Raw genomic sequence first — 22,288 nt, 5'->3', positions numbered from 1 at the left:
GTTCTAAGCATTTAAAATATGCTAATGACCCCATAAGGAATGTTAATATTAATTGGTATGATGTTAAAACCAACAGGTGATTATTCCTACGTTAGTCTCCAAACTTGTACTAGAGGGGGCCAACGTTTTGCAGTGGGAAACTGAGGCACAAGTGAGTTAATTAACCTGATCCAGGTCAAATTTCTCACAGGGACAGAGCCAGGAGGACCCTGTGCACTTTTCTATGTTTGCAGCTGCTACAGATATAGTATAAAGAGAATATCCTGCAGTTTGGATTAGGGCTCTCATCTTCATATGTTATCAATTCTCAGTTATTTGAGCAACCTGCAAGTTAACCAGATAGTAGATTTTTAAAATCTATAATATGGGCAGTGCAGCAACTACAAATCAGAGAAAACAGTGTAGGGACAGCTTACCACCACCACACTGGGTCTCCTGTCCCGCCACCCTAACATGCTTGCTCTTGAATCCACACTCTTGTTCTTGTTTCCACACCAATGGTAACTGGCTAAGGTTAGGAGGGGAGCAGTGAGCAGAACTCTGGGCAGCCATAACTGTACCCTTACAGCAGAATCTGTTGGTGAATTGCTTTGGTGAGCAGGAAACCAGAGATTTGGGCTTTTGCTCTGCTTATTAAATGAAGGATAGGGAAGACAGGGTGAACGAGAAATGCAAGACCTGCCAATCAAAGCCCAGGGCTGCTCTAAAGCTGTGAAACTGGGAGCTGGCAGATCTTGTCTTACAACTTTTCAGTTAATTACTAGATTCATCTAAGAGCTCCCCTTTAGGAAAGCTTGAAGGGTACCCTGAAGACTGAGGAGAGCCATTGGGGAGAGTGACCAGAGGAAATGGATAGTTGAACCGTTGAACCTCTGAGCTGAGAAGCCAGACTGTGATCCTGCCTGCAAGGGATGCCCTGGAAGAAGAGACTGGTGTGGATGGGAGGAGTGGCTTCTGGGGATCAGAAATAAGATTGAGGGCATCATGATGTGTTTCTGGAGTGTCTGTAGGAGTTTCTTTCTAAAAAATGTTTTCCATAGTCGAATAAATGGGGAAAGGCTAGTTCAAACCAAAAAAAAAGACATTGATCACACACATTTCAAATCTTCATTAAGTTAACGTTCATTGTTAATTGTCAATGAGACGATGTGCAATGAAGCTTTTCTCCTCTGCTCTTTACCAGGGGTTGAGAGGAGCATCTCACATGGTAGTTATGATAAAGAACGCATTTTTGGAAGTAGTGGCTTAGAATCTGTGTCAGCTCTGCATTTTAAAAACAGAGACAGCCCAACTGGTCCCTTACGACCTGATGTAACGATTTACCTCTTGGTTATGAAGTGGAGACCTGAATCTTTCAACTGAATTTTTTCAACTGAAATCCTTTTGGTCAGGTGGTTTATGTGACTGTATGTTCTGTGAGAACAAGGACCTTTTTAGTAACTATCATGTCTCAGGCTCTAGGACTGAGTTTGTTCAATGGACATGCAATAAATGATGATGGGATGATTGAGGAAATGAGTGAATGTTTTCTATACTTAGATGATTACACTTTTGTTATTTTTACACTTTTATATTACTTCTGTGAAATGGAAAGTATTGGCCTAAATACTGATTACAGTTTAAATTCATTTTTATATTATCACTTCAATCAATTTCTCTTTCATTTTGACTAGCAGTAATTTGGGAAGGGAGTTAACAGATAATTTTAATACTCTTGCGATGTCAACCAAGAGATGGCAGGACACAGGAAAGTACAGAGTTTTAATTTTTTATGTCACCAATTTCACCTTATGCTTTACTCATGTTTTTATTTGGAGAGGACACCCCCTGACAAGTGAGAGGCACTGAGCAGCAGACTTTTTTTTTAACCAAAAGCACATGATATATTTTCATAAACTATAAAAAGGAACAGCTTTGAACCCTAAGGAAATTTGCATCTTAATGTGTGATGATAAATAGCATATGTAATTTTGTAATTTTTGAATATTTTCAGATTTTATTACCAATTGATACAAAAAATGAGAGTGGACAGATGGTGTCATTAATCCTAATCATATGAAAGCTTGAGACTTATATAATTTCTAGACTATTAACCATTAGCTCCTGGCTAAAGACTGACCACAAGGTGTATTTCTACCTTTTTCTGTCATCTATCTTAGTTTCAAATGGTCACTTCTTCCTTTGCAATAATTCTTCTCAAGGTTTACTCACTCACTTCTGGATTAAAGAAATGGCCCCTTGGATGGTTTCTTTCACTTTAAGTCTGCTCTATTCAACACATCCTTCTTATTCTTGCAAAAATAAAGGCTCATGGAATAAGTCCAGTAAATGTAAGTTACCAGTCGACAGGAATCAGCATAACATGAGGACAACTAACCGTCAGAGCTGCCTAGGAAGGATGGAGAGTGTCCCCAGCTGCTTCGTTTCAAAGCCTAGGCTATCCAGCTGCTAACTGTATGTCTTTTCTTCTCAGTTCTTTCATCTGTAAAATGGGAAAAATAATGGTGCCTTCTTCATAGTGTCTTGTGAGGAGTGAATGAGGTAGTGCATATTATGGGCTGAGCAGAGTGCTTGATACTTGGCAACCGTTCAGTGAATATTAGTAGCTATGCTGTGCAGGGATTCAGAAGGCATAGGTATTGTATAACATGACCCTCAAGGGAGGAGCCTTCCAGATTCAAACTTTATTTTTGTATTTATAAGTTTTGAAATAATATTTTCATTGGGTCACTGCTCTGCTGGATGAGTTATACTCAGAATGTATAACGCCCATCTCAGATGCTTTTCCCTGGTATACTGGCTGCTCCAAGCTCTGGCTGCATTCTAGAAAAGCATGTATCTTTGCCTCCAGGAGGAAGACAGGGCTCCTTCCAGCCTCCTAAATGCAGTATCCTTACTCCCACTTTGTTCATTGAGATGAGGCTCCTGGAAGATCATCTCTACCTCTTTGCTCTTGGGTTGGTTTTCATGAAGGTCTGCCCTCCTTATCAAAGCCACCCACAGTCATTTAGCTTCTCCCTGAATTCTTATACAACTTGCCAATTTTATGTCTTCATTGAGGACAGCAGCAGGGTCATCCTTCTTTCTTCTCTTGTCACCTTGTCGTCATCTTTCTTCTACCAACAATGATCAGTTACCTAAGGGCACGTGTCACGTCTTCTACCACTTGTGTTCTCCGTAAGCACCTAGTAGAGTACTCAAATCACATGGCCTGAGTTCAAATCCCAGGGCCACCGTCTACTCTGGTGTAGGGTAGCCATTTACCTTCTCTAATTTTGGATAGCCATTTACCTTCTCTAATTAGGGATATTTTGAGAAATAAATTTCTTAAAACATGGCCACTCATGTAGTGGGAATATGTAGGTAAACATTATACAAGCTATTAATATCATCATTAACATTATTAGAATATTTGCAACAAGTTTTATCTTGAGTAGAAGGTAAAAGAGTCAGTTTAATTTTCCAAAGCCAGCATTTCCTGAATTTTAGTTATCAGCACAGTGTAAGTGGAAATCAGTTTAGAAATCAGCACAGTATAAGTGGAAGGGAGGCAGTTTGGATTCAGTTTCCCTTCAGAACACTCCTACAGAGCCAGAAAGATCAGTAGATAGGAATTATAGCAGGCTTTAAAAAAGGCTGCTTAAACAAACAAAGAGGGAAAAAGCCCTTAACAGTCTGCATCAGAGTTCCTGAGAGTTAGGGTCTGTATACGTCTGGGCATGTCAAAGCACCTTGCTCCCAAGGAACCGTTGTTTCAGGGCTGTTAATTTCAGGGTTAAGTTTAAAACCCGAATAGTTCTGAAAGGACGGCCAACAGCAGTAGCTTATAAAACAACGCTACCCTATCACACACCACCTTGCTCTGACAGTCATCACCATCACCCTCCTGCGTTGTGTTAATGACCTGCGCTCTTCATATGATGGTCAGCTCCTGGAAGGCAGGGAACTTCACCTTGCTTCTTCAGTGCTTTGTCTAACGTCTGACACATGACAAACATGCAGTGAACGGTTACTGAATAGTCTACACAATCCTGATCAGCAGGAGGGTCTTGAATTTACCCTAGTGAATAACAACTAGAGAAAACACACAAGTTCTTCCTCTCTCAGGCTGGTTTTGTTAACTAATGGATGGGTTGATGTTTCCCACAGGTCCCAGGAAATCACGATTGTTTCATGAGAAGGTACCTTGAGGAGGCTCTGCTGACCTCCAATGGACCCCATTGGTCTTCTTGCTCTTTTCCATCTCCTGCTTGCCTTGGGAGACTGGTTCTGAAAGGAAGATGCTGCATAGATCCTGGCCCTGCATTGTCTTAAGGCAGAGCAGAGACCAAACACAGAGACAATTTTGGCTATGCTCCTGGTTAAGGAGACACGTAGCTAAGGTGAACCAAGAGATGCAGGGCTGAGTTTTGCCCATAATTGATTCAGATGCTACAGTTCATTGTGGCATAAGGAGTTTCAATGTAGGGATGAAAGAAGAGGAAAGGATTAGATGGATGTTTTTAATCCCCAGTTAAAGACTATATTTGAAAACAAATGGTGTTTTAGCCCAATCATGTATGTGCATAAGGGGATTGTTAGGTTACTCTCTGGACTTTAGAAGTCCCTTGGAGAAAATTCCTCTAGTTCTATACCTACTAGGGTCCTATCTCCTTTTTCTATCTCGTACCTAGGCTTCTCACCTGTGCAACCCTAATACTATACTCTTTCCTCTCATTTTGGCTGCTAAACTAAACTGTGTGGTTTGGAGCAAGCCATTTAGAATTTCCATCACTTTCCCCCATCTCTAAAATAAGGATAACACACTGACCTGCTCAGAGGGATTAGGGTGTGAATTAACTCCTGTAATTAGTGGTTTCTGTGTTCTGCGTACACCAAGCAGGATATGAATGCTAGCCATTTTTCACTGTGGCCTAAGTAGGCTTTGCTTCTAAAACTGTCCTTGGGAATAACTGCTTGGCAAAGAGCTGACAACTGGAAGTTGCAAACTTTACACAGAAGCAATATTTTCAGTATTTTCCCCAAGCAATCATGAGTAAATTGCTCACTAGGGGTGGAAATGGTTTCCAGCCAGTTCTGCCTCCTCTGATCTGTGCACCCTGCAAAGCTCAGTCAATGCCAGGTAACTGATCCTTCCTAAGTCTGTTGTTTGGTGAGATGAAGAATTCAGAATGGTATCATTTGGACAGGGGTGAAATTTCTGTGCAGTTGTATGTATTAAAAGCAAACAACTTGTGCTTTGTTCAAGGCAAGAGTTATAGAAATAGAATCTTTAATTTGTTAATATCCAATGATAAAAACAGCCACAATTTTTTTTAATGGGGAAGAAAGATCATCCATTAACAACTTGTCTTGGCTTTCATTTTAGAAATGCTGAAATGTACCCCTTATCACCATAGGGGAAGGAAAGTCAAAATTATGACCTTGCAAGCTATATAAAACAACTGTTAAAAATAATGGGTTTAAAAAATTGATTTTCTGAACCTTCAATAGAAGGTTTAGGAAAATACGGTACATATAGGCCGAGTGAATCTATTGTGTATTTTGATAAGAGGCCTACACGACTATTATTGAACAAACCATTTGCTACCCTGTAAATACCATTATATTAATTTAGATTAATGTGGTTTTTTGAGTTGCTTCCACTGTGATCTAAATTTTGGAAGAGAATGTTAGTTTCAGGATGGCATATACAACTAGGCTAACATCTAGCATCTTTTCTGGGAACAAAAGGGAGGCTGCCCTTCTGTAGGTATGTGAGTCACCAACACGGATTTTTCACAGGTTGGAGTGTCAAGACCCCAAGGATGCCCTGTGCTGCAGCTGTGCATTCTGGGAGCTGGCCTGGAAGGGATGCTGGGCCAGCATACCCTGGTGGGAAGGAGGGAAATTTCCCTTGTTTTCTTTAGCTCCCTTAGGCAATATCCTAGAAGTACATATACGGTTGCTTTGCAAATATTCTCATCATACACAGACAAGTACACAGAAGTGGGAGCAGACACAAATTAAGGTTCTAAGTGTTCCTAGGCCTTGAATACCAGAAAGCACTGGAGAAATGTATTCTCTTCTGTGCAGTTGTATAGTTTATCTGGGGGTAGAGGAGACATCTAAGAAAAGCCTACTTCCTGCAGGAAAAGATGGTACTACATCTTTTCTTGAGGCAAAAGAAGAATTCTGAGTTTGGCAGGGCAGTTCCTGTAACAGTACTGGTTTTTTTTTTTTTTTTTTTTTTTGGAGAGTATGCATCATCTTCATTCAGGAATGGCAAAAGATAGTTTCTATTTCATTTCAAAATAAGGATGGCATTGCTAAGGACAATGCATCATTTTGCCTACATAACTTTTGGATAAAAGCTGAGTTTATCAGTACATGATGATCGCTTTGGTTTATGGAACAAATTCCTTTCTGTTAGAGTGCTTTCTGACTATTAGATTTGACACAAACATGTGCACACGGGTATTAACAGGAGTCAAGCCAGTTCGGAGGTAATCATGAACTTGTCTTGATCTTTGCTACAGCTACAGTAGATATGCATTTCATATTCAATCCATCAGAGATAACCGTAGTACATTATTTGGTGGATTTATCTTTGCTTATATTGTATGAATATGGAAAGGCATTAAATGTGTGTTTACAGTTTGATAAACATTCAACATAAATTATACATTTTAATTTCATTTATTAGTTGGGGACTATGGAAAGCAGGGATTTCATTGCATACAAACTGCCATTCAGATTGAAGGATTAGCAGTTTCCTGAAAAAGGTAGACTAATTGTAAGGACAGAATTCATTTCTGTCTCAAGTGAGTCCTTGCATGGTTTGTAGTTGGAGCTTTAGAAAGGCCAAAGGAGAGGACAGCTCATCCTCACGACGACATAGTTCGCATTTTACACTTCCTGCGGGTCCAACATTGTCATCATGAATAAATCTGGTGCTAATAAACCTCCTATCATTTGACAACTTGAATATTGTAGTTACCACACAAATTATCAAGCTCTATTTATGTCTAAAAGAACTTGGCCTGATCTTTTAGCATTAGCATGCAGAGTGGTCTCGATGATATTATCTTACCATATAATGACTCCAAAAATCTCACAGAGATGAATGGTGATAACATAATTCCAGAAAGTTGCCACTCTATATGTAGAAATATATTGGCAATAAAAACCAGTCACTGTGTGCCTTTCCCCAGTAGGGGATCTCTCACTTTTCTTTGATTTTTAAAGGCTTCAGATCAATAACTGGAGTGACATTATTAACAGCTCCCTCAGCACCTTGGCCAGCGCTAATATTAAATCCATTACACCTTCTGTTTGACATTTGCAGTACAGCAGAAAGTGCTGTAGATACAGTCCCACTGTCTGGGGACTGAGGTTGGATGTGGGGTTAGTTAGATGGTTTCCCTTGCCTGACTTCTAAATTCAGTTCATGGATAGGCAACTTAAACCAATACAAAAAAAAAAAAAAAAAAATCAGAGAACCATCCCCTCTCAACCCAACACTATACTAGATGGAAAATAGTGCACCCATAAAACCATACTTATATCTCATATCTACACAGCTTTGGAGATAAAATATTGATCTGATCCTCAGATACATTTTTACATTCTTTATTGTTATTCCTAATCATTTGTTCTTTTAATTATATCATGTATTATGAAAATTGTCTAATGAATGCAGAGGAATTGAGTTCCTGCAGATATGGGAGCTGATCGAATTTCCCACAGTGCAGGGGCATATGTGGGAAATACAGATTATTTCTATTCAGGTAGGCACGCCACTGCTTCCGTTTTGCTTGCCTTTAAAATACTCAGGACGTCGTAGAGTAGGCATAACAGCATAAAGATGATACTGCTAACCATCATTATCTTAACTTCCTGTAACAGTCTAGATGTGCTGAAACTATAGACAGAACGCAGTCAACTTTCCTGCAGACAACCGATGGTTAACCATGTTGCTGCAGTTAGTCTTACTTTTCACTGAGAGTACTGTCTCATACATTTTGCTAACTTGTCTAAACTTGGTATTGATTTCTCCCTCTGTGAGCTTGCACCCATTCGATGGGCAGCGAAATCTCTGGTCCTGGCTGAATTCCCTCCCAAGCATGACCCAGGTATGTTACTCCTGACAGTGGTCCTACGGCTAGGAGTTAATTATTAGCTAGAAGGAAACAAACCACTGGAGACAGAAGGGAAATTCTATGTTAAAGTGAGGAACGTGACAGGGAAAGTGGCCTGTGAGGTGAAGTGAGAGAAAGCAGCCTATAGAGGCATGTATGTTATAGTTTTATTTTAGTCACATAGAGAAATCCCACTACATAACTATATATGTCTACATATTTACAGCAACAAAATCTAGAAGGATATCCAGTGTACAAGAACAGTGGTTATTTTGGGGTAGGGGTAGGTAGGTCTTTATTCTTTGTTGTCTGTATTCTCGGAACTTTTTCACAATGGGCACGCATTTTATAACTAGAAAAATATCAAGCTATTTTAATAAGAAAAAGGGGGGAGAAAATACAACAATTTGATGGCCCGACCTAAGGAATAGAAACTCTTTGCTTTCCAAACAGGGAGATTTTTCAAGTACCTCCAGGATTTCTTGAAAGAGCTGCTTTTCTGTTTATTAAGCATATAAAATATGTGACACTGAAATTTATTTTTTTTAAAAAAGGATAAGGTTCATAATGCCAAGATTATAGCTAATTGTTAAGAGTGATGAAAAGATACAAACAGAACTACAAAAGCAAACTGAGCCATCTAAGCCTCATGTTCCAGAGGTTCTTCCCAGCCCCCTCACCGCCCCCCAACTACCCCAAACCCCACAGGAGCAGAGGAAAGACTGTGGACAGAACAGAGCAAGCCCTTCAGGAATGCTTGGATGAAGCCTTAAAGAGGCACCCTAGAACTTTTTAAAGTAGACACTTGTTTATTTCTCTCTGCCTGCCTTAAAATTTCTCTAAAAGAAATATCATATTTATTAAACTGTTAATGAATGTGCATACATATAAAATATTTATTTGGGTTGGCTGTCCCATCAACAGATTTTTTTTTTCCCTCATTATCTTGAGACTACTTCAAGACAAGACAATCACAGGACTGGCAGTTCAAAGAAATAGAATTCCTATTATGGCACAGGATCACTGCCTCTTAGGCTGGTTTAGTCACTTATTTCCTTTTTATTATAATGCCAAATGTTATTTAGATTTCAGTCACTTAGTAATGCTACACTGAACACATCAGGGCTCCTGAAAAATTCCATACCTACTAGTCCCTTCATTTTCATAATCACCACATATTGATATCCATTTTCCAACCAAATTACACTACTATTTAAGCAAGAATCGGTGTTTTATCAGAGTTAAAAAGATTATGATGTAGTGAACAACAGTCTTCAAAAATGTTCTTTGGTGTTATTAAGAATTAGAAAATCTTGTTAAAATTCTTTCAGCTTTTAAGAAACATAAGCAGCTTTGGGATGTAGTGCCTGACATGGACTTTTAAAGTAATTCCCCTGGAGCAATGATCTGCGCTAGTGAAGATATTTAGTTAAAGGTAGCATCCTGCACTGCCTTTCAGTATTTGAGCAGTCTATCTAATTGCCTTTTTAAGCCAAAGATTGCAAATAACCAACACCAGAGAATTTGAAAGCAAAGCCAGTTTAACAGTCTCTAATGGTGAGAAATACACTCTTCAGCAAGGAAGAGACAGTTCCTATGCGATTGTTGCTAACAAGCCCAAGTTGTTAGGGAATGTGCAAAGCAGGGTTTTCCATTGTATCAGTTAGGGTGGCTGCAGGTGGGGAGGGGAAGAAACCCTGGTAAATTTTCAGTTACACTTTAAGGATAACTGATGGAGTCACTTTAAAGGAGTTAGTTATTTTTCTGATAGCCAAAATTAAAGGGTGCCAAGTGAGACTGGAGCACACCCTAGTGCTTCAGCAGGCATGGGGTTCACCAGAGTTTTCATATTTAATCTTAAACCGGTTTGATTTGACTCTAGTTTTGGATTTCCTAGTAGAATTGGTTTATAGGCTGTAGATTTTTTTTTTTTCCTTCTCTTTTAAGGGACAAGTCACCCTTAACATGTGTTTAGGGAAGACATCAAGTTCAATATGAATCAACAGCGGGATCTGGCTGCCAATAGGACCCTGGGCTAAATAACAGTACAGCAGCCTAAACTGAGAAAGGGGACAATCCCTCTGCTTTGTACTGGTCACAGTACATCTAAAGGCTGCACTCAGCTCTCAGAACCCTGTTTTTAGAGGGCCACCAACTAATAAGCACAGCCAGGTGAAGATGGCTAGGATGGTGAGGGTCTTAGCAACATGCCATTAAATAATGCTTGCAGAATGAGGGCAGTTTGACTTGAAAAGGAGTAGGAAGGAGGGAGGATGAATTTGGTGAACCTGACTTCATATATTTGAGAGGCTGTGAAGGGGAGGAAGGTGTCAATCTGAAATGTCCCAGAGGGCAGACTGGGGATGGCGCAGGGTAGGAGAATTGCAGCAAAGTAGGTTGGTTCCATATTAGGGATAACTTTCTATCAGAGCTGCTCACCAATGGAGTGGGAAGCCTTGTACCTTCCATAGATTCCTGTTAGGAGTGAGTTTCAGCAGACATTAAAAGAGCGTCTGTTGGTTTTGCTGGAAAGGATGGTGGCATAAGTTGGAGGTTGGATTAAAGGACTGTTGAAGACTCCTGTTAACTTGAGGTTTTGTGATTCAGGGAAATGAAGCCCACTTTTTCAAGGTCTTTGTTCATACTAAGGTTTATAAACTTGATTTCTTATGTACTGAGCGTTTTAAGAGTCATGATCAACCCTGGTTTCCCAGTGCAACTCCAGAATGGAGTAGAACACTATTTTCATGTACTGCTTCTCAAATATACCCAGATATGAACGTTCTAATGACTAAAAAGCAGGCCCAGTGAAGTGAAGTCAGTGAGGTATGGTACAAGAGTATATGACTCCCTTGACCTCTGGAACAAAATTATTTTTATCTTTAAATGGTAAGGAGTAGTCTTAAATCCTCTTTTCTCATGGATGGGACTCACTGGAGAAGGAATGATCCCCGCTCAAAAGCTAGAAAATAATGCCCTAGAAGCTTCAGTTAACTTAAATGGGGAAACACACATTGATTCTAGAAGGAATTAAAATATTTCCCAAAGAGGTAAACATGTATTTTCCCTTCTGTGTGAACAAATATGCTGTGATTATTTCTAAGCAGATCAAATTATTTTCTTGTAAGTGTGTAGAGTTATTTTAAGGTTAATCCAAAGGTACAGTTTTTTTTTTTCCTTTTTTCCTATTTCTCTTTCACAAAATGCTTTTGTTTTGTGAATATGTTTTAAAACAACATATCAAGTAAAGTACAAACATCTTTAGAGGGCAAAAATAATTTCCCAAGTAAGCAAATAAAACTTTGCACTTCAAATCAGGCCTTGATTCATTAAAAATCTTAAACTTCTCATGAGAAAAATTAACATTTAAACCACTGCTGCTTGGCCAAGCACTCCACCACACAAGAATATGAAATATCTCCTCTAAAAAAGTACAAAAAGGACAAAACCACAAATGTGGAACTTCAATTAATTTAAAGCCCCAATCAGCAAAGAATAAATCCTTCGCAGATCTAATTACCAGCGCTCTCGGAAGACCCAGGCCGACCAGCCAATCTTCCCCGTGTTTGAACAGCTTGATGAACTAGGGGACTGATGGATATCAAGTCATTTTGTTTAATTTATAAATGGATTTTCCCCTAATACTTAAATTATCATCAGTACAACACAATGAAAATGGGAACATTCTGAATGCAAAGTCTATAAGAGTCCTGGAAGGAATCCCAATGAGGAATGTCACCTCTGTTCATTCCTCTATACAATTGATCTAATTAAATACTGAGGGTGGAAAGGCAGTTTAAAATGTAGCCATTTCTGTTTTCTTTTTAGCCTTAATTTATCTGTTCACATCTTTCAAGTACCTTCTGATGCTTAAAAAAAAAAAAAAAAGAAAAAGAAACAGATTTCTGCAAGCCCCTAATACCTTTAATTCTCCACAAGCTAATATTCAAAAGTCTTTGCCATCGATTTTGCTGAATAATAAATAAATGCATTGCATTTAGCCATGGTAACAATGAAAGGCAGAGGGCTTTCCAAATCTGAACCTTTTCCCTCCATTAATTTGAAAAAGAATCTAAAGGAACTGGTACCTTCTGTGCATTTTGTTCACCTGAAATTAGATCTCTGGATTATACTTATTAAAATGTCTTCTTATTTTCAAATCTCTTCCTTACTTAATTACCGCCCAGGACAGAAAGCTGCATGGAATTGTTAAATACCATTAGACCTATTTGTAGTCTCTTCACACTGGCAACTTGAGTGCAATCATTGGCAAAGGTCCTGCCCACCAACCCTCATGTTGGGATTGCAAGTCCCACCTGGCTCGGGGGTCTCCGACTGGGAGGAGGAAGATGCTGAGCTGGCTCCATCTTCAGCGGTACCCTGTGAGAGGAGACCCCGCCCAGGCGGAAGCTTCATGCCCAGCTGCTCTGCCATCTCCACGTGGTCCCCGGGGTGGACATAGTCAAAGACACTGCTGCCTGTCAGCTCCACCTAGAGGGGAAGGGGAAGAGTGGAGAAGAAAGTTGTCACAGGCTTTTCATTTTCAAATCCAGCTCCCACTGCGATTCAGCTTCTGAGCAGGAAAGGAAATCTATGAAGCCTCCAGAAACAATTCTTGTCCTGAGTCTTTACCCTCACATGCTTAAGGATTCTTGAAATTGAAAGTTGCTGTTGTTGTTTTTACCCCCACACATATTTATGTAGCATGTTTAGCCCAGTTTTTTCTCATACACTGTTGTTTGCATAAAGCCAAAACATTCTGTGAAATGAGGATGAGTCTGCCTGAGTTCAGCTGTTTTACTCACGCACCACCAAATACTTGCATGTTTGGTGTCAACCGGATGATTGACTGAATTCCACTGTTTTCTTATTGAAAAGTTTGAGCTTTGTATAGAAACAGCCAGAGATAGCCAAAGAGGATTTTCCTTAAAATACACAGAGTTCCAGGATGCATAGTTATACACATCGGCTTATTTCTATGTAAATTTAAATGGAAGAAGTGCTGCTTACAAATATATGCAAAGGCCTAATGTTTTCATTAAATATTACTCATTAGCTCTGTAATCATATGGAGAATTTTCCATGCAAAAGAGGTCAGTCAGCTGGGGTCTGAAGCAGCCATTTTTTTTTTTTTTTCTGCTGGTATCAGCGTGTTTTGCCTTCAATCTAATAAAATACATGGTACAAATCTCCTTGAGGGCTTTAAAGAAAAAGTTTTATCTTGTATACTCTTTGTAGGAGGCTGACACAAAAGGTAGAGAATGAATATCAAAGATTGGAAGAGGGCCAGCCTGGAACGGAAATACTCCGCCTCCTGCAGTGTTGTCTGGGGCATGTGCTGTCTGAGGGGGGCAGAAGTCGCTGGTAAGGACTGGCCTTACCTCTGCACCCTTCTGATGCTATCGCTCTTACTTCTTTCCAAGAATAGCAATAATGGTCCTAAAATGATGTAGTTGGTTATAGGTACTGTGACAGCGAGAGATGTGTTAGCAGCAGAACAAGAAAAAGCTCTTTCCCGGGTCACTAATGGCTTTCCCATTCCTCTGGAGTTTAATGGTCTCAGGCCAGCTATGAGGCACCACAGAAACTGCCAGAAGTTCAGACCGTCACTAGTTTCTTGGTGGATGTTTACCTAGACTGCTTCCTACCTCACTCGCCTTTCCTGGATCATTTGCAGCATCCTTCCAAATTCCCCCTGAGTGCCTGCCCTCTTTTTCCTGCCAAAAAGGAAGGCTGTGCTGGTGGTGGGCATATTGTCACAGAGAGTGGAATGCTCAGGGCAATTATTATCCCCAGAACTCCAAGCCCCAGTAAAATGATCACATCGAACTCCCAGACACCATCTGATTAAAATCTTAACAGTCGACACATCTTCAACATCTATCAATTAACAGAAGTAGAGCCAGAAAAATGGGAGGCTAAATTCAGTTTGGTTAATAGCTATTCCTGAAACAGGCATGCATAACTTTTACCGAAAATGAGGTACTTTCTCTTTGCTATTAAATTACACTCTCCTGTATTACCTGACTCCTGACTCTATCATTTTACAATAACGATTCCCTCCATTTTGATACTGTTACAGAGCATAAATCAGGATTCATAAGTGAGCGGTTCCTACCCTCTGGGAGGGAGGGATTACATGGAAATAATCCCTTTAATGTGCGCCTTGCCTCTAAGCATTTCACACAGCAATAAATGGGTAAACTGACTTTGAGCAATTAAGAAATTAAATGAAACTAATAAAATGTGTGCTTTAATATTTCTTGATGGTGATTTTGTTTGGGGATTAGCGAGTTCGAGGAAGTCACTCTCATTTTGCGTGGAGTCCAATTGCAGCACTTTAATAACTATTTCTGTCACTTTTCTCAAACTCTGATTCTTAATACTGCAGTGTGCCTGTTGGCATAGACCAGATTGTGATAAGATGACAACACAGGTGGGAGATGTAATAGATTTTTTTTAGGGGTGCTGGGTCTTAAATATTCATGGGAGCCAGTCATATGGTGAGGAAGCACAGCCCGCTGTCTCCACAGCGTGGTTTACTTAGACGTGCAGTTGCTTTCTTTCCACAAAATGATGTCCCAAGCATAGCATATCCACAGCTAAACGGAGTCACAGTGGGTAGTATTCTGTTATGACACAGGGAGGAGTCTCCTTCAGTCTCTTGAGGTCTGTGACAGGGTCACATTCTCAGTGCCAGTCCCTCCATCCTATATTATGCTTTGGGGTATCCTGGTAGAGAATTCTGACCCTGTCATAGTCTTCATGAATGTACAGTGATAAAGGCCACACAGTACAGGGGAAAGCATAAAATAGCTGGAGTTATAAACTGACTTGGAGATCAGAACCTTTTCCTCCTCTGCTGTGTGACCTCAGGCAACTCACTTAACCTCTCTGAGCTTCAGTTTCCTATTCTGCAAGTGGCAGTCTTGCTGCCTGCAGGACTCTGGGGAAGGGGAAGTACCACTCACATTGTATTCCACACGGATGGCACCCCCTCGAGTGCCATGCTGTGGGATGGTGCAACGCAGTGGCCTGAGCTCTGGGATGGAAACAAGACGTACTTTACCTGCCTTGCAGCCTAAATTTGAAAATCCGATGAAACCACGCAGAGGAAATTGCCTTGTGAGAGAAATAAGCACTACCAAATGCCTGTTCTTGTTGCTGCTGTTTGGTGGATAAGAATGGATGGCAGGCACATATATTCCTGTGCAACTGTGATGAGGAATTGTTTAGGGTTTGTGTGGTCGCTTTGGAACATCTCTATTCAGCAGGGGGTACAGAGAGTGCGCTCTGAGCCTCAACTACGGCAATAACAACGTTAGCAACTACGTACCACGACATGCGTGTACCTCTTATACTTTCCTTGACTAATTCTCATAACAATCTTTTGAACCGGTATGATGGTTCCTCTTTTACAGAAGAAGAATTCGAATATACAAAAGGCTGGTCATTGGTTAAAGGCGGCTTGACTCAACCTATCACTTCTCTGGTAGCACCTCTGCAGTCAGAGCGGCTGAGCAGGGACACCTGAGCTCCTCTGTCCCGTAGCCTTTTATTTAGGGGAGAACACTTTCGTTCAGGAGAGGACACTGGGTGCCGTGGAGGGAGGAGGCTGAGAGCAAGCAGACTGGCCCTCCCCTGGGCTAAGGATGCTTTGCTATCGGACTCTTGGGCCAAAAGAAGGCACGAAAGCAGGTGAGGTAGACGTGGGGGTAGACAAGAAGTCTACTTATACATAGGCCTTGAGTTATCATTATCATCACATTTGTCTATCACTTTCAACATTTCTCATAGTGTTTTCACTTCACTTAATTAGATTTTAGGGCTGGAAGAGACCTGAAAGACATCTAAATCTACTGATACTTCCCTTATTTAATAGGGGAAAACTTCATAGTTTTGAGAAGTTTAGATGCTTATTCAAGTTTACCCACGTGTTTAGTGGGCAGGCTATATAAACCCTTACTGGCTCACTATATATATATTTTTTATTTATTTATTTTTAACTAAACTCTAGTGTGACTTGTTTCTCTCTCTTATGAAGATTGCCTTGGTAAGATGGACTTGGAACTCACCTCCCACTAAATAATGTGCCTCAAAATAGGCTGCAGAAACTAAGACTATGAATTTTTTACTTGATGAGCAGATGTTACTTTGTTATGTGCTTGAAGCAGAAAAAAATTAACAGGGCTTCTATCCTATATTACTACAGTTAGGTACTCCAGATTTCCAGTTACCAACTCTTCAAAATTTTTGCCCACTGACAACTGGGACTAGTGTCTTATACATAGTAGGTCAATCACAAATGTTTGCTGAATGAATAAAAGATGGATATTTGGGCTTTAAAAATTTGCTATATTTGTGCTTGATTTGGACAAGTTTAGGTTGGTTCCTTTTATTATTTCTGGTATTATTATTATAACATTTTCTATTCTAAAGTGAATTACAATATAGCATCCGAATATACTCTTCCCTCCAAATTTTTGCCATACATATTGAGACCTATAACTTTTTCTATAGAAGCCAACTGAGTTTAGCTAAAGATAGGATTTTTTTTCTTTACATTAAAAAACATTTATTGGAGGATAATTGCTTTACAGTGTTGTGTTGGTTTCTGCTGTACAACAATGTGAATCAGACAAAACTATATGTATATCTCCTCTCCCTCTTGAGTGTCCCGCCAACTCCCTCCATCCCACCCCCTCTAGGTCATTACAGAGCGCCATACTGGGCTCCCTGTGTTTTACGGTAGCTTCCCACCAGCTCTCTATTTTACAGATAGCAGCATGTATATGGGGCTTCCCTGGTGCCTCAGTGGTAAGGAATCTGCCTGCAGTGCAGGAGACATGGGTTTGATCCCTGGGTCGGGAAGATCCCCTGGAGGAGGGCATGGCAATCCACTCCAGTTTTCTTGCCTGGGGAATCCCATAGACAGAGGAGCCTGGTAGGCTACAGTCCATGGGGCCGCAAAGAGTCGGACACGACTGAAATGACTGAACATGCATGCAGTGTATATGTCAATGCTACTTTCTTGATTCATCTCACCTTCTCCTTCCCCAGCTGTGTCCATGAGTTCATTTCCTATGTCTGTGTCTCCATTCCTTCCCTATAGATAGGTTCATCAGTACCGTTTTTCTAGATTCCATATATGTACTTTAATATACTATATTTGTTTTTCTTTTTCTGACTTATGATGATAGGATTTTATAGGTGCTGAGAAAGAGCAGGTTTCAAGGAACTTTGAAAGATAATAAAGTCATCTTTTATAATTTTTTCCCCTGTCTATGACAGAACTGTGGTTGGTTAGCTTATTTGTTCCTTATTTGAATTTTCACAAAGTTTCATAAAAATTATTATTTCTTAATTATCCCTTCAAATCACCAATAGTAGAAATTGAGAAATTCCACTTTAAACTGGTTATTGGTCCCATCTTTGATCTATAGTCTGACCTACATAATGGAAAGGTATCGCATTTCCCCCCTAATACTGTGTTCTTCTGGTTGGTACAAACATGAGAACCTCTTCATTTTATAGTAAATTCAGTCATTTTATATGGTAATAAAAAAAATGAGCAAACATATTCTGTTTATTAAACTTAAGGCACAGATCCATGCAAAATGGAATTGTTGCCGTAGCACGAGAAGAGAATTTGCTCACTTGTCCACCTTTACTCTAGCTGAGTGACTCTAAAATAAAAATTCCTCTCCCTGTTTGCTTAGTGTGTTAGAAGACAGCTGAGATTGTATATGGGGCTGGAGATAGGTGATGAGTAATAAGCAGTCATATCCAGAAACAGCATTCTGTTACAACTCCTTTCTCTCTGCCTTTCCCCACTCAAAGCTACCAAAGTTCCTCCAGGATAAGCCATGGCCACTAGCGCCATCACACACAGGGTTTAATCAAGCTAAACCACCTAGCCGTCCTCAAATTTATTTCACATTCTATTAGCTTGCATGCAGTTTGCACACTATACACAGCTGATTTGGTACCTCTGAAGTTTCCTGGAAAAAAAAAATGTAAATATATTATACAGTAGTTTGTGTTGACTTTTCCAGGTCAGGTCATTGTCCCCCTGCTGGTGGATAGGATAGGGGACTAATTTGTCTTTTTCCTACATCAAGCGAGCAAGTCGATAGCCTTTGCCTGGCCCCCTGGGGTGAGCAAATACTTTTTAACTACAGCAATGTACCAACAGTGCAAATCACTGAATTCATAACTCCTTTGATTGAAAGGGTTTGCCACAAATGAGGAGCAGGCAGCAACACTGCTAGTCATCTTCATATTGGAATAACTTAAGAGGATAGGTACTTTGATAAAGCAAGATGATAAAACTGATTTCTTTCTTTCAATATATTTCAGTCTTAGCAATCATACAAAGTTCATTTTTAAAATGTACAAAAGGTCATCAAATCTGCCGTTTAAGGTGGAATTTCTTAGACCATTTGGAAGATGCTGCTTTTTTTGGGTAGATTTCTTGAGGGCATTAAGATTACTGAGGGGACTCAGGGGTACTACTGGTTAAGCCCTTTATCAGGAGTCCTTTTGCAGCCAGACCTGTTTCCACAGAGGACGCCTGCTGTATTTGGATAGAAGGTCATGCCTGAGAGAGGACTGTGTTAGTGGCAAGTGGTTTGGAAACCTAACTGCCCGGAGACTCTGACATCATGGTTAGAAAATCCTGACCCAGGACAAGACGGGAATTCTATCTTGCCTCAGCAAATTAGGATTTGTAGGGCTTTTTTTTTGGGGGGGGGGTCACATATTACTGAGAGATAATAAAGTGATAAAAGAATAAAATATAATAAGATGTGATAGCTTGATTAGCATAGGTTTTCTTAGGATTTACTGGTATCTTAATGCCATCTTCATAACTTCTTACGTGTTGCAGAAACTCTACTGAATATTTATGAACTGTTTTGACAGAAACTTGATGTTCTTTACAGCTCTGTCTCATTCTATGTATTTGCTGACTTATCTGAAGAAAAACACATAAAAGCATTGGGTCTGTTACAGAAATACGTGTATAAATTAGTAGAACAAGAAGAAAGAAAGATTCTATATCAGAACGATGAGGCAGAATGAAAAATCCTTCCAATGTCATCAAATAAGAAATGAATCCGCTCTCTGCTCACAGATATGTTAACAGAGCCTTCCCTTAGAAGAATCTGAGCTAAAAGATACCTTACCATGTGTTTATTTTATCTTCAGAAATAAACATTTCAACTCCTGTGGGACTCAGTGAGGCCAAGTTCTTTTCTTTTTTTGTGTGTTTCTATATTGTATTTTCTATAACCCTTGGAGTACCTGACCTGAGAATTTGCAACCACAGTATCCAAAGAGAATACTGGATAACCAGTTCTGAACTTTGATTAACAAGTGTCAGAAGATACTTTGAGTGGACTTAGTTCTCAGAGAGGAAAGGGGAAAAGGCAGGCTGTTGAAGAAATGCAACAAAAGAGGAAATAAAGAACAGATGGCAGATACAGATTCAAATGTATGGGCAGTTACTTGGAACCGGTCTGCCTCCATGGCTATCACTACTGATAGCTGAATAGATCAGGCAACAATCAACACTCATTGCTAAATTTTCAAAAGTGTTGGATGGGTCATTCCAGAGACTCGGAATCCAATCGAGCATATTTAAGTACTTCTAGAAGGCACCCCACTCCAGTACTCTTGCCTGGAAAATCCCGTGGACGGGGGACCCTGGTGGGCTGCAGTCCATGGGGTCGCTAAGAGTTGGGCACAACTAAGCGACTTCACTTTCACTTTTCACTTTCATACATTGGAGAAGGAAATGGCAACCCACTCCAGTATTCTTGCCAGAAGAATCCCAGGGACAGAGGAGCCTGGTGGGCTGCCCTCTATGGGACTGCACAGAGTCGGACACGACTGAAGCAACTTAGCAGCAGCAGCAGCAGCAGCAGAAGTATTCTATGTACAAAATAGATCCAGACTTTGAAGTATTCCTCACCCCTATTTTTTTCTTTTCTGTTGAAGAAATAAATTATATGCTGAATTTCATTTTTTCTTGTAATCATGGTTCAGGTATTTCTCCATCACCTCACATTATGGAAGCACCAGTTTTAGAACAGTTTTAATACGTCAATATCCTTTTCCTTTCAATAAGAGACACCAGTTAAAAGAACTTAGACAATGCTGTAATACTGAGGGGACATTACATCACATACATGAGTCCTGCGATTTGTGAAAGTGACTAAATCAAGAAATTGTAAAGCCTTGTTTTATAAAGTTCCTATACTTTTGAAGTTTTAAAATGTCTGTAGGGGAGAAAAGGCCAACTTTATATTATTTATCACAGTGCTGGAAAGAAAAAAGGATGTAATTGGAGGTTACATCATTGTAAAAAGTGAAATAATGCCAAGAAAGAAGCATTAACAATCTTAAAAGTAACTGAAGTCAAATCTCCCCTCTCTGAAGATCAAATGAATAGTAAGATGTCACTTTCAAAGCTTCTTCATTATGTTGGTGGAAGGAGTGCAATCAACATAAAATACTTGATATTAGCATAGTTAATCCATTATCCTCAAATTTTACATGGTTCAATATTTGTCACTTAAATCTGGATACACACTGAGATGCATGATATGCATAGCCAGACTTCAGTATCAATGTATCTCAATTTTTGTTTGTTTTGTTATTCTCAGAGTGAATTTTATCTACCTTTTTCTTTCTTTCTTTTTTGGTCATGGGAGAAAGAAAAAGTAGAAAATGCTTGTAAATTTAAATTGAAATTTGAATCTTTCCCTGAGTCTGAATAGCCCTTTTATTTTAAAGCAACGTAAATGGATAAGAAAAGCAATAATAATTATGGGATTGACTTTTCTATTTGCTTTTTGAAAGTTATACAGGTTATTTAATTTTTTTATAGTTGCACTAAAATAATATGGTTTATATGACTAAAACTTAAAGATTGTCTAGAACACACAAATAATAATATACACAAGTAATAATCATAAAATATACACAGCATGTGTTAGTCACTCAGTCATGTCTGATTCTTTGCAACCCCATGGACTGTGGCCTGCCAGGCTCCTCTGTCCATGGAGTTCTCCAGGCAAGAATACTGGAGTGGGTTGCCATTTTCTTCTCCAAATAAAACACACACAAATAATACAATTAATAATTCCTGATAGTTTTTAAAGGGGTTATCCTATGATACTTTGCCAACAAAGGTACATATAGTCAAAGCTATGGTTTTTCAAGTAGTCATGTATGGATGTGAGAGTTAGACCATAAAGAGGGCTGAGCACTGAAGAACTGATGCTTTCGATCTGTGGTGTTGGAAAAGACTCTTCAGATTTGCTTGGAATGCAAGAAGGTCAAGCCAGACAATCCTAAAAAAAGTCAACCCTGAATATTCATTGGAAGGACTGATGCTGAAGCTGAAGCTCCAATACTTTGGTCACCTGATGTGAAGAGCCAACTCACTGGAAAAGACCCTGATGCTGGGAAAGATTGAGGGCAGGAGGAGAAGGGGACAACAGAGGACGAGATGGTTGGATGGCATCACTGACTCAATGGACATGAGTTTGAGCAAGCTCCAGGAGACGGTGATGGACAGGGAAGTCTGGCGTGCTGCAGTCCATGGGGTCCCAAAGAGTCAGACATGACTGAGCAACTGAACAAAAATCCTATGATACAAGATTAGTTACATCAACCATCAGCAGGAGCTAAGTCACAAGGTTTAAGTGATGACGTTGAGATAAAAACAAAAATTAATATCATTTGAGAAAAGTTTAACAAATTTAATGCAGTCATACGCCTCAAGAGAAATTTATATTTAAGAGAAAGCAAAAGAATCGTGTTCAACTAGCATCTTGCTTTTTTCAGACTAAAGCATTATGTGAATGTCAGAGTTTCCATAAATGACTCTCTTCCTCCTTGTCACTGTGAGGGGCTTGAAAAATCTCATCCAAGAAAATAAAATGCTGTGCCAAAATATTTTAGCTACTGGAGAAAGTGTGTGCTCGGCCCATGTCAAGAAATTAATTTTGGAGTTAATAAACCAGTGAAGAAAACAAGGGAAAATAAAATTCTCCATGCTGTGAGCAATTCCTGACCCTCCTAGAACCTTTCCTATTGATATGTTTTAGCACATCTTGGGAACTTCCTGAATGCCATGTGGGCACTGTGAGTCTAGTGTC

General features: G+C 39.7%; 1 protein-coding gene across 1 annotated transcript in view; it reads right to left on the bottom strand.

The window, feature by feature from the left end:
- The window catches only part of NPAS3 (neuronal PAS domain protein 3), an 841,230-nt gene that overhangs the window by 121,461 nt on the left and 697,481 nt on the right, over window positions 1-22,288 (bottom strand). Inside the window, exon 7 of the mRNA XM_055555517.1 lies at window positions 12,437-12,611. Coding sequence (XP_055411492.1) covers window positions 12,437-12,611 — 175 coding nt within the window. The remainder of the gene's footprint in view (window positions 1-12,436; window positions 12,612-22,288) is intronic.

This window comes from Bubalus kerabau, chromosome 19, assembly GCF_029407905.1.
Source record: "Bubalus kerabau isolate K-KA32 ecotype Philippines breed swamp buffalo chromosome 19, PCC_UOA_SB_1v2, whole genome shotgun sequence".
NCBI classification, from domain to species: Eukaryota; Metazoa; Chordata; class Mammalia; order Artiodactyla; family Bovidae; genus Bubalus; species Bubalus kerabau.
This window is presented reverse-complemented; position numbering and strand designations above follow the sequence as displayed.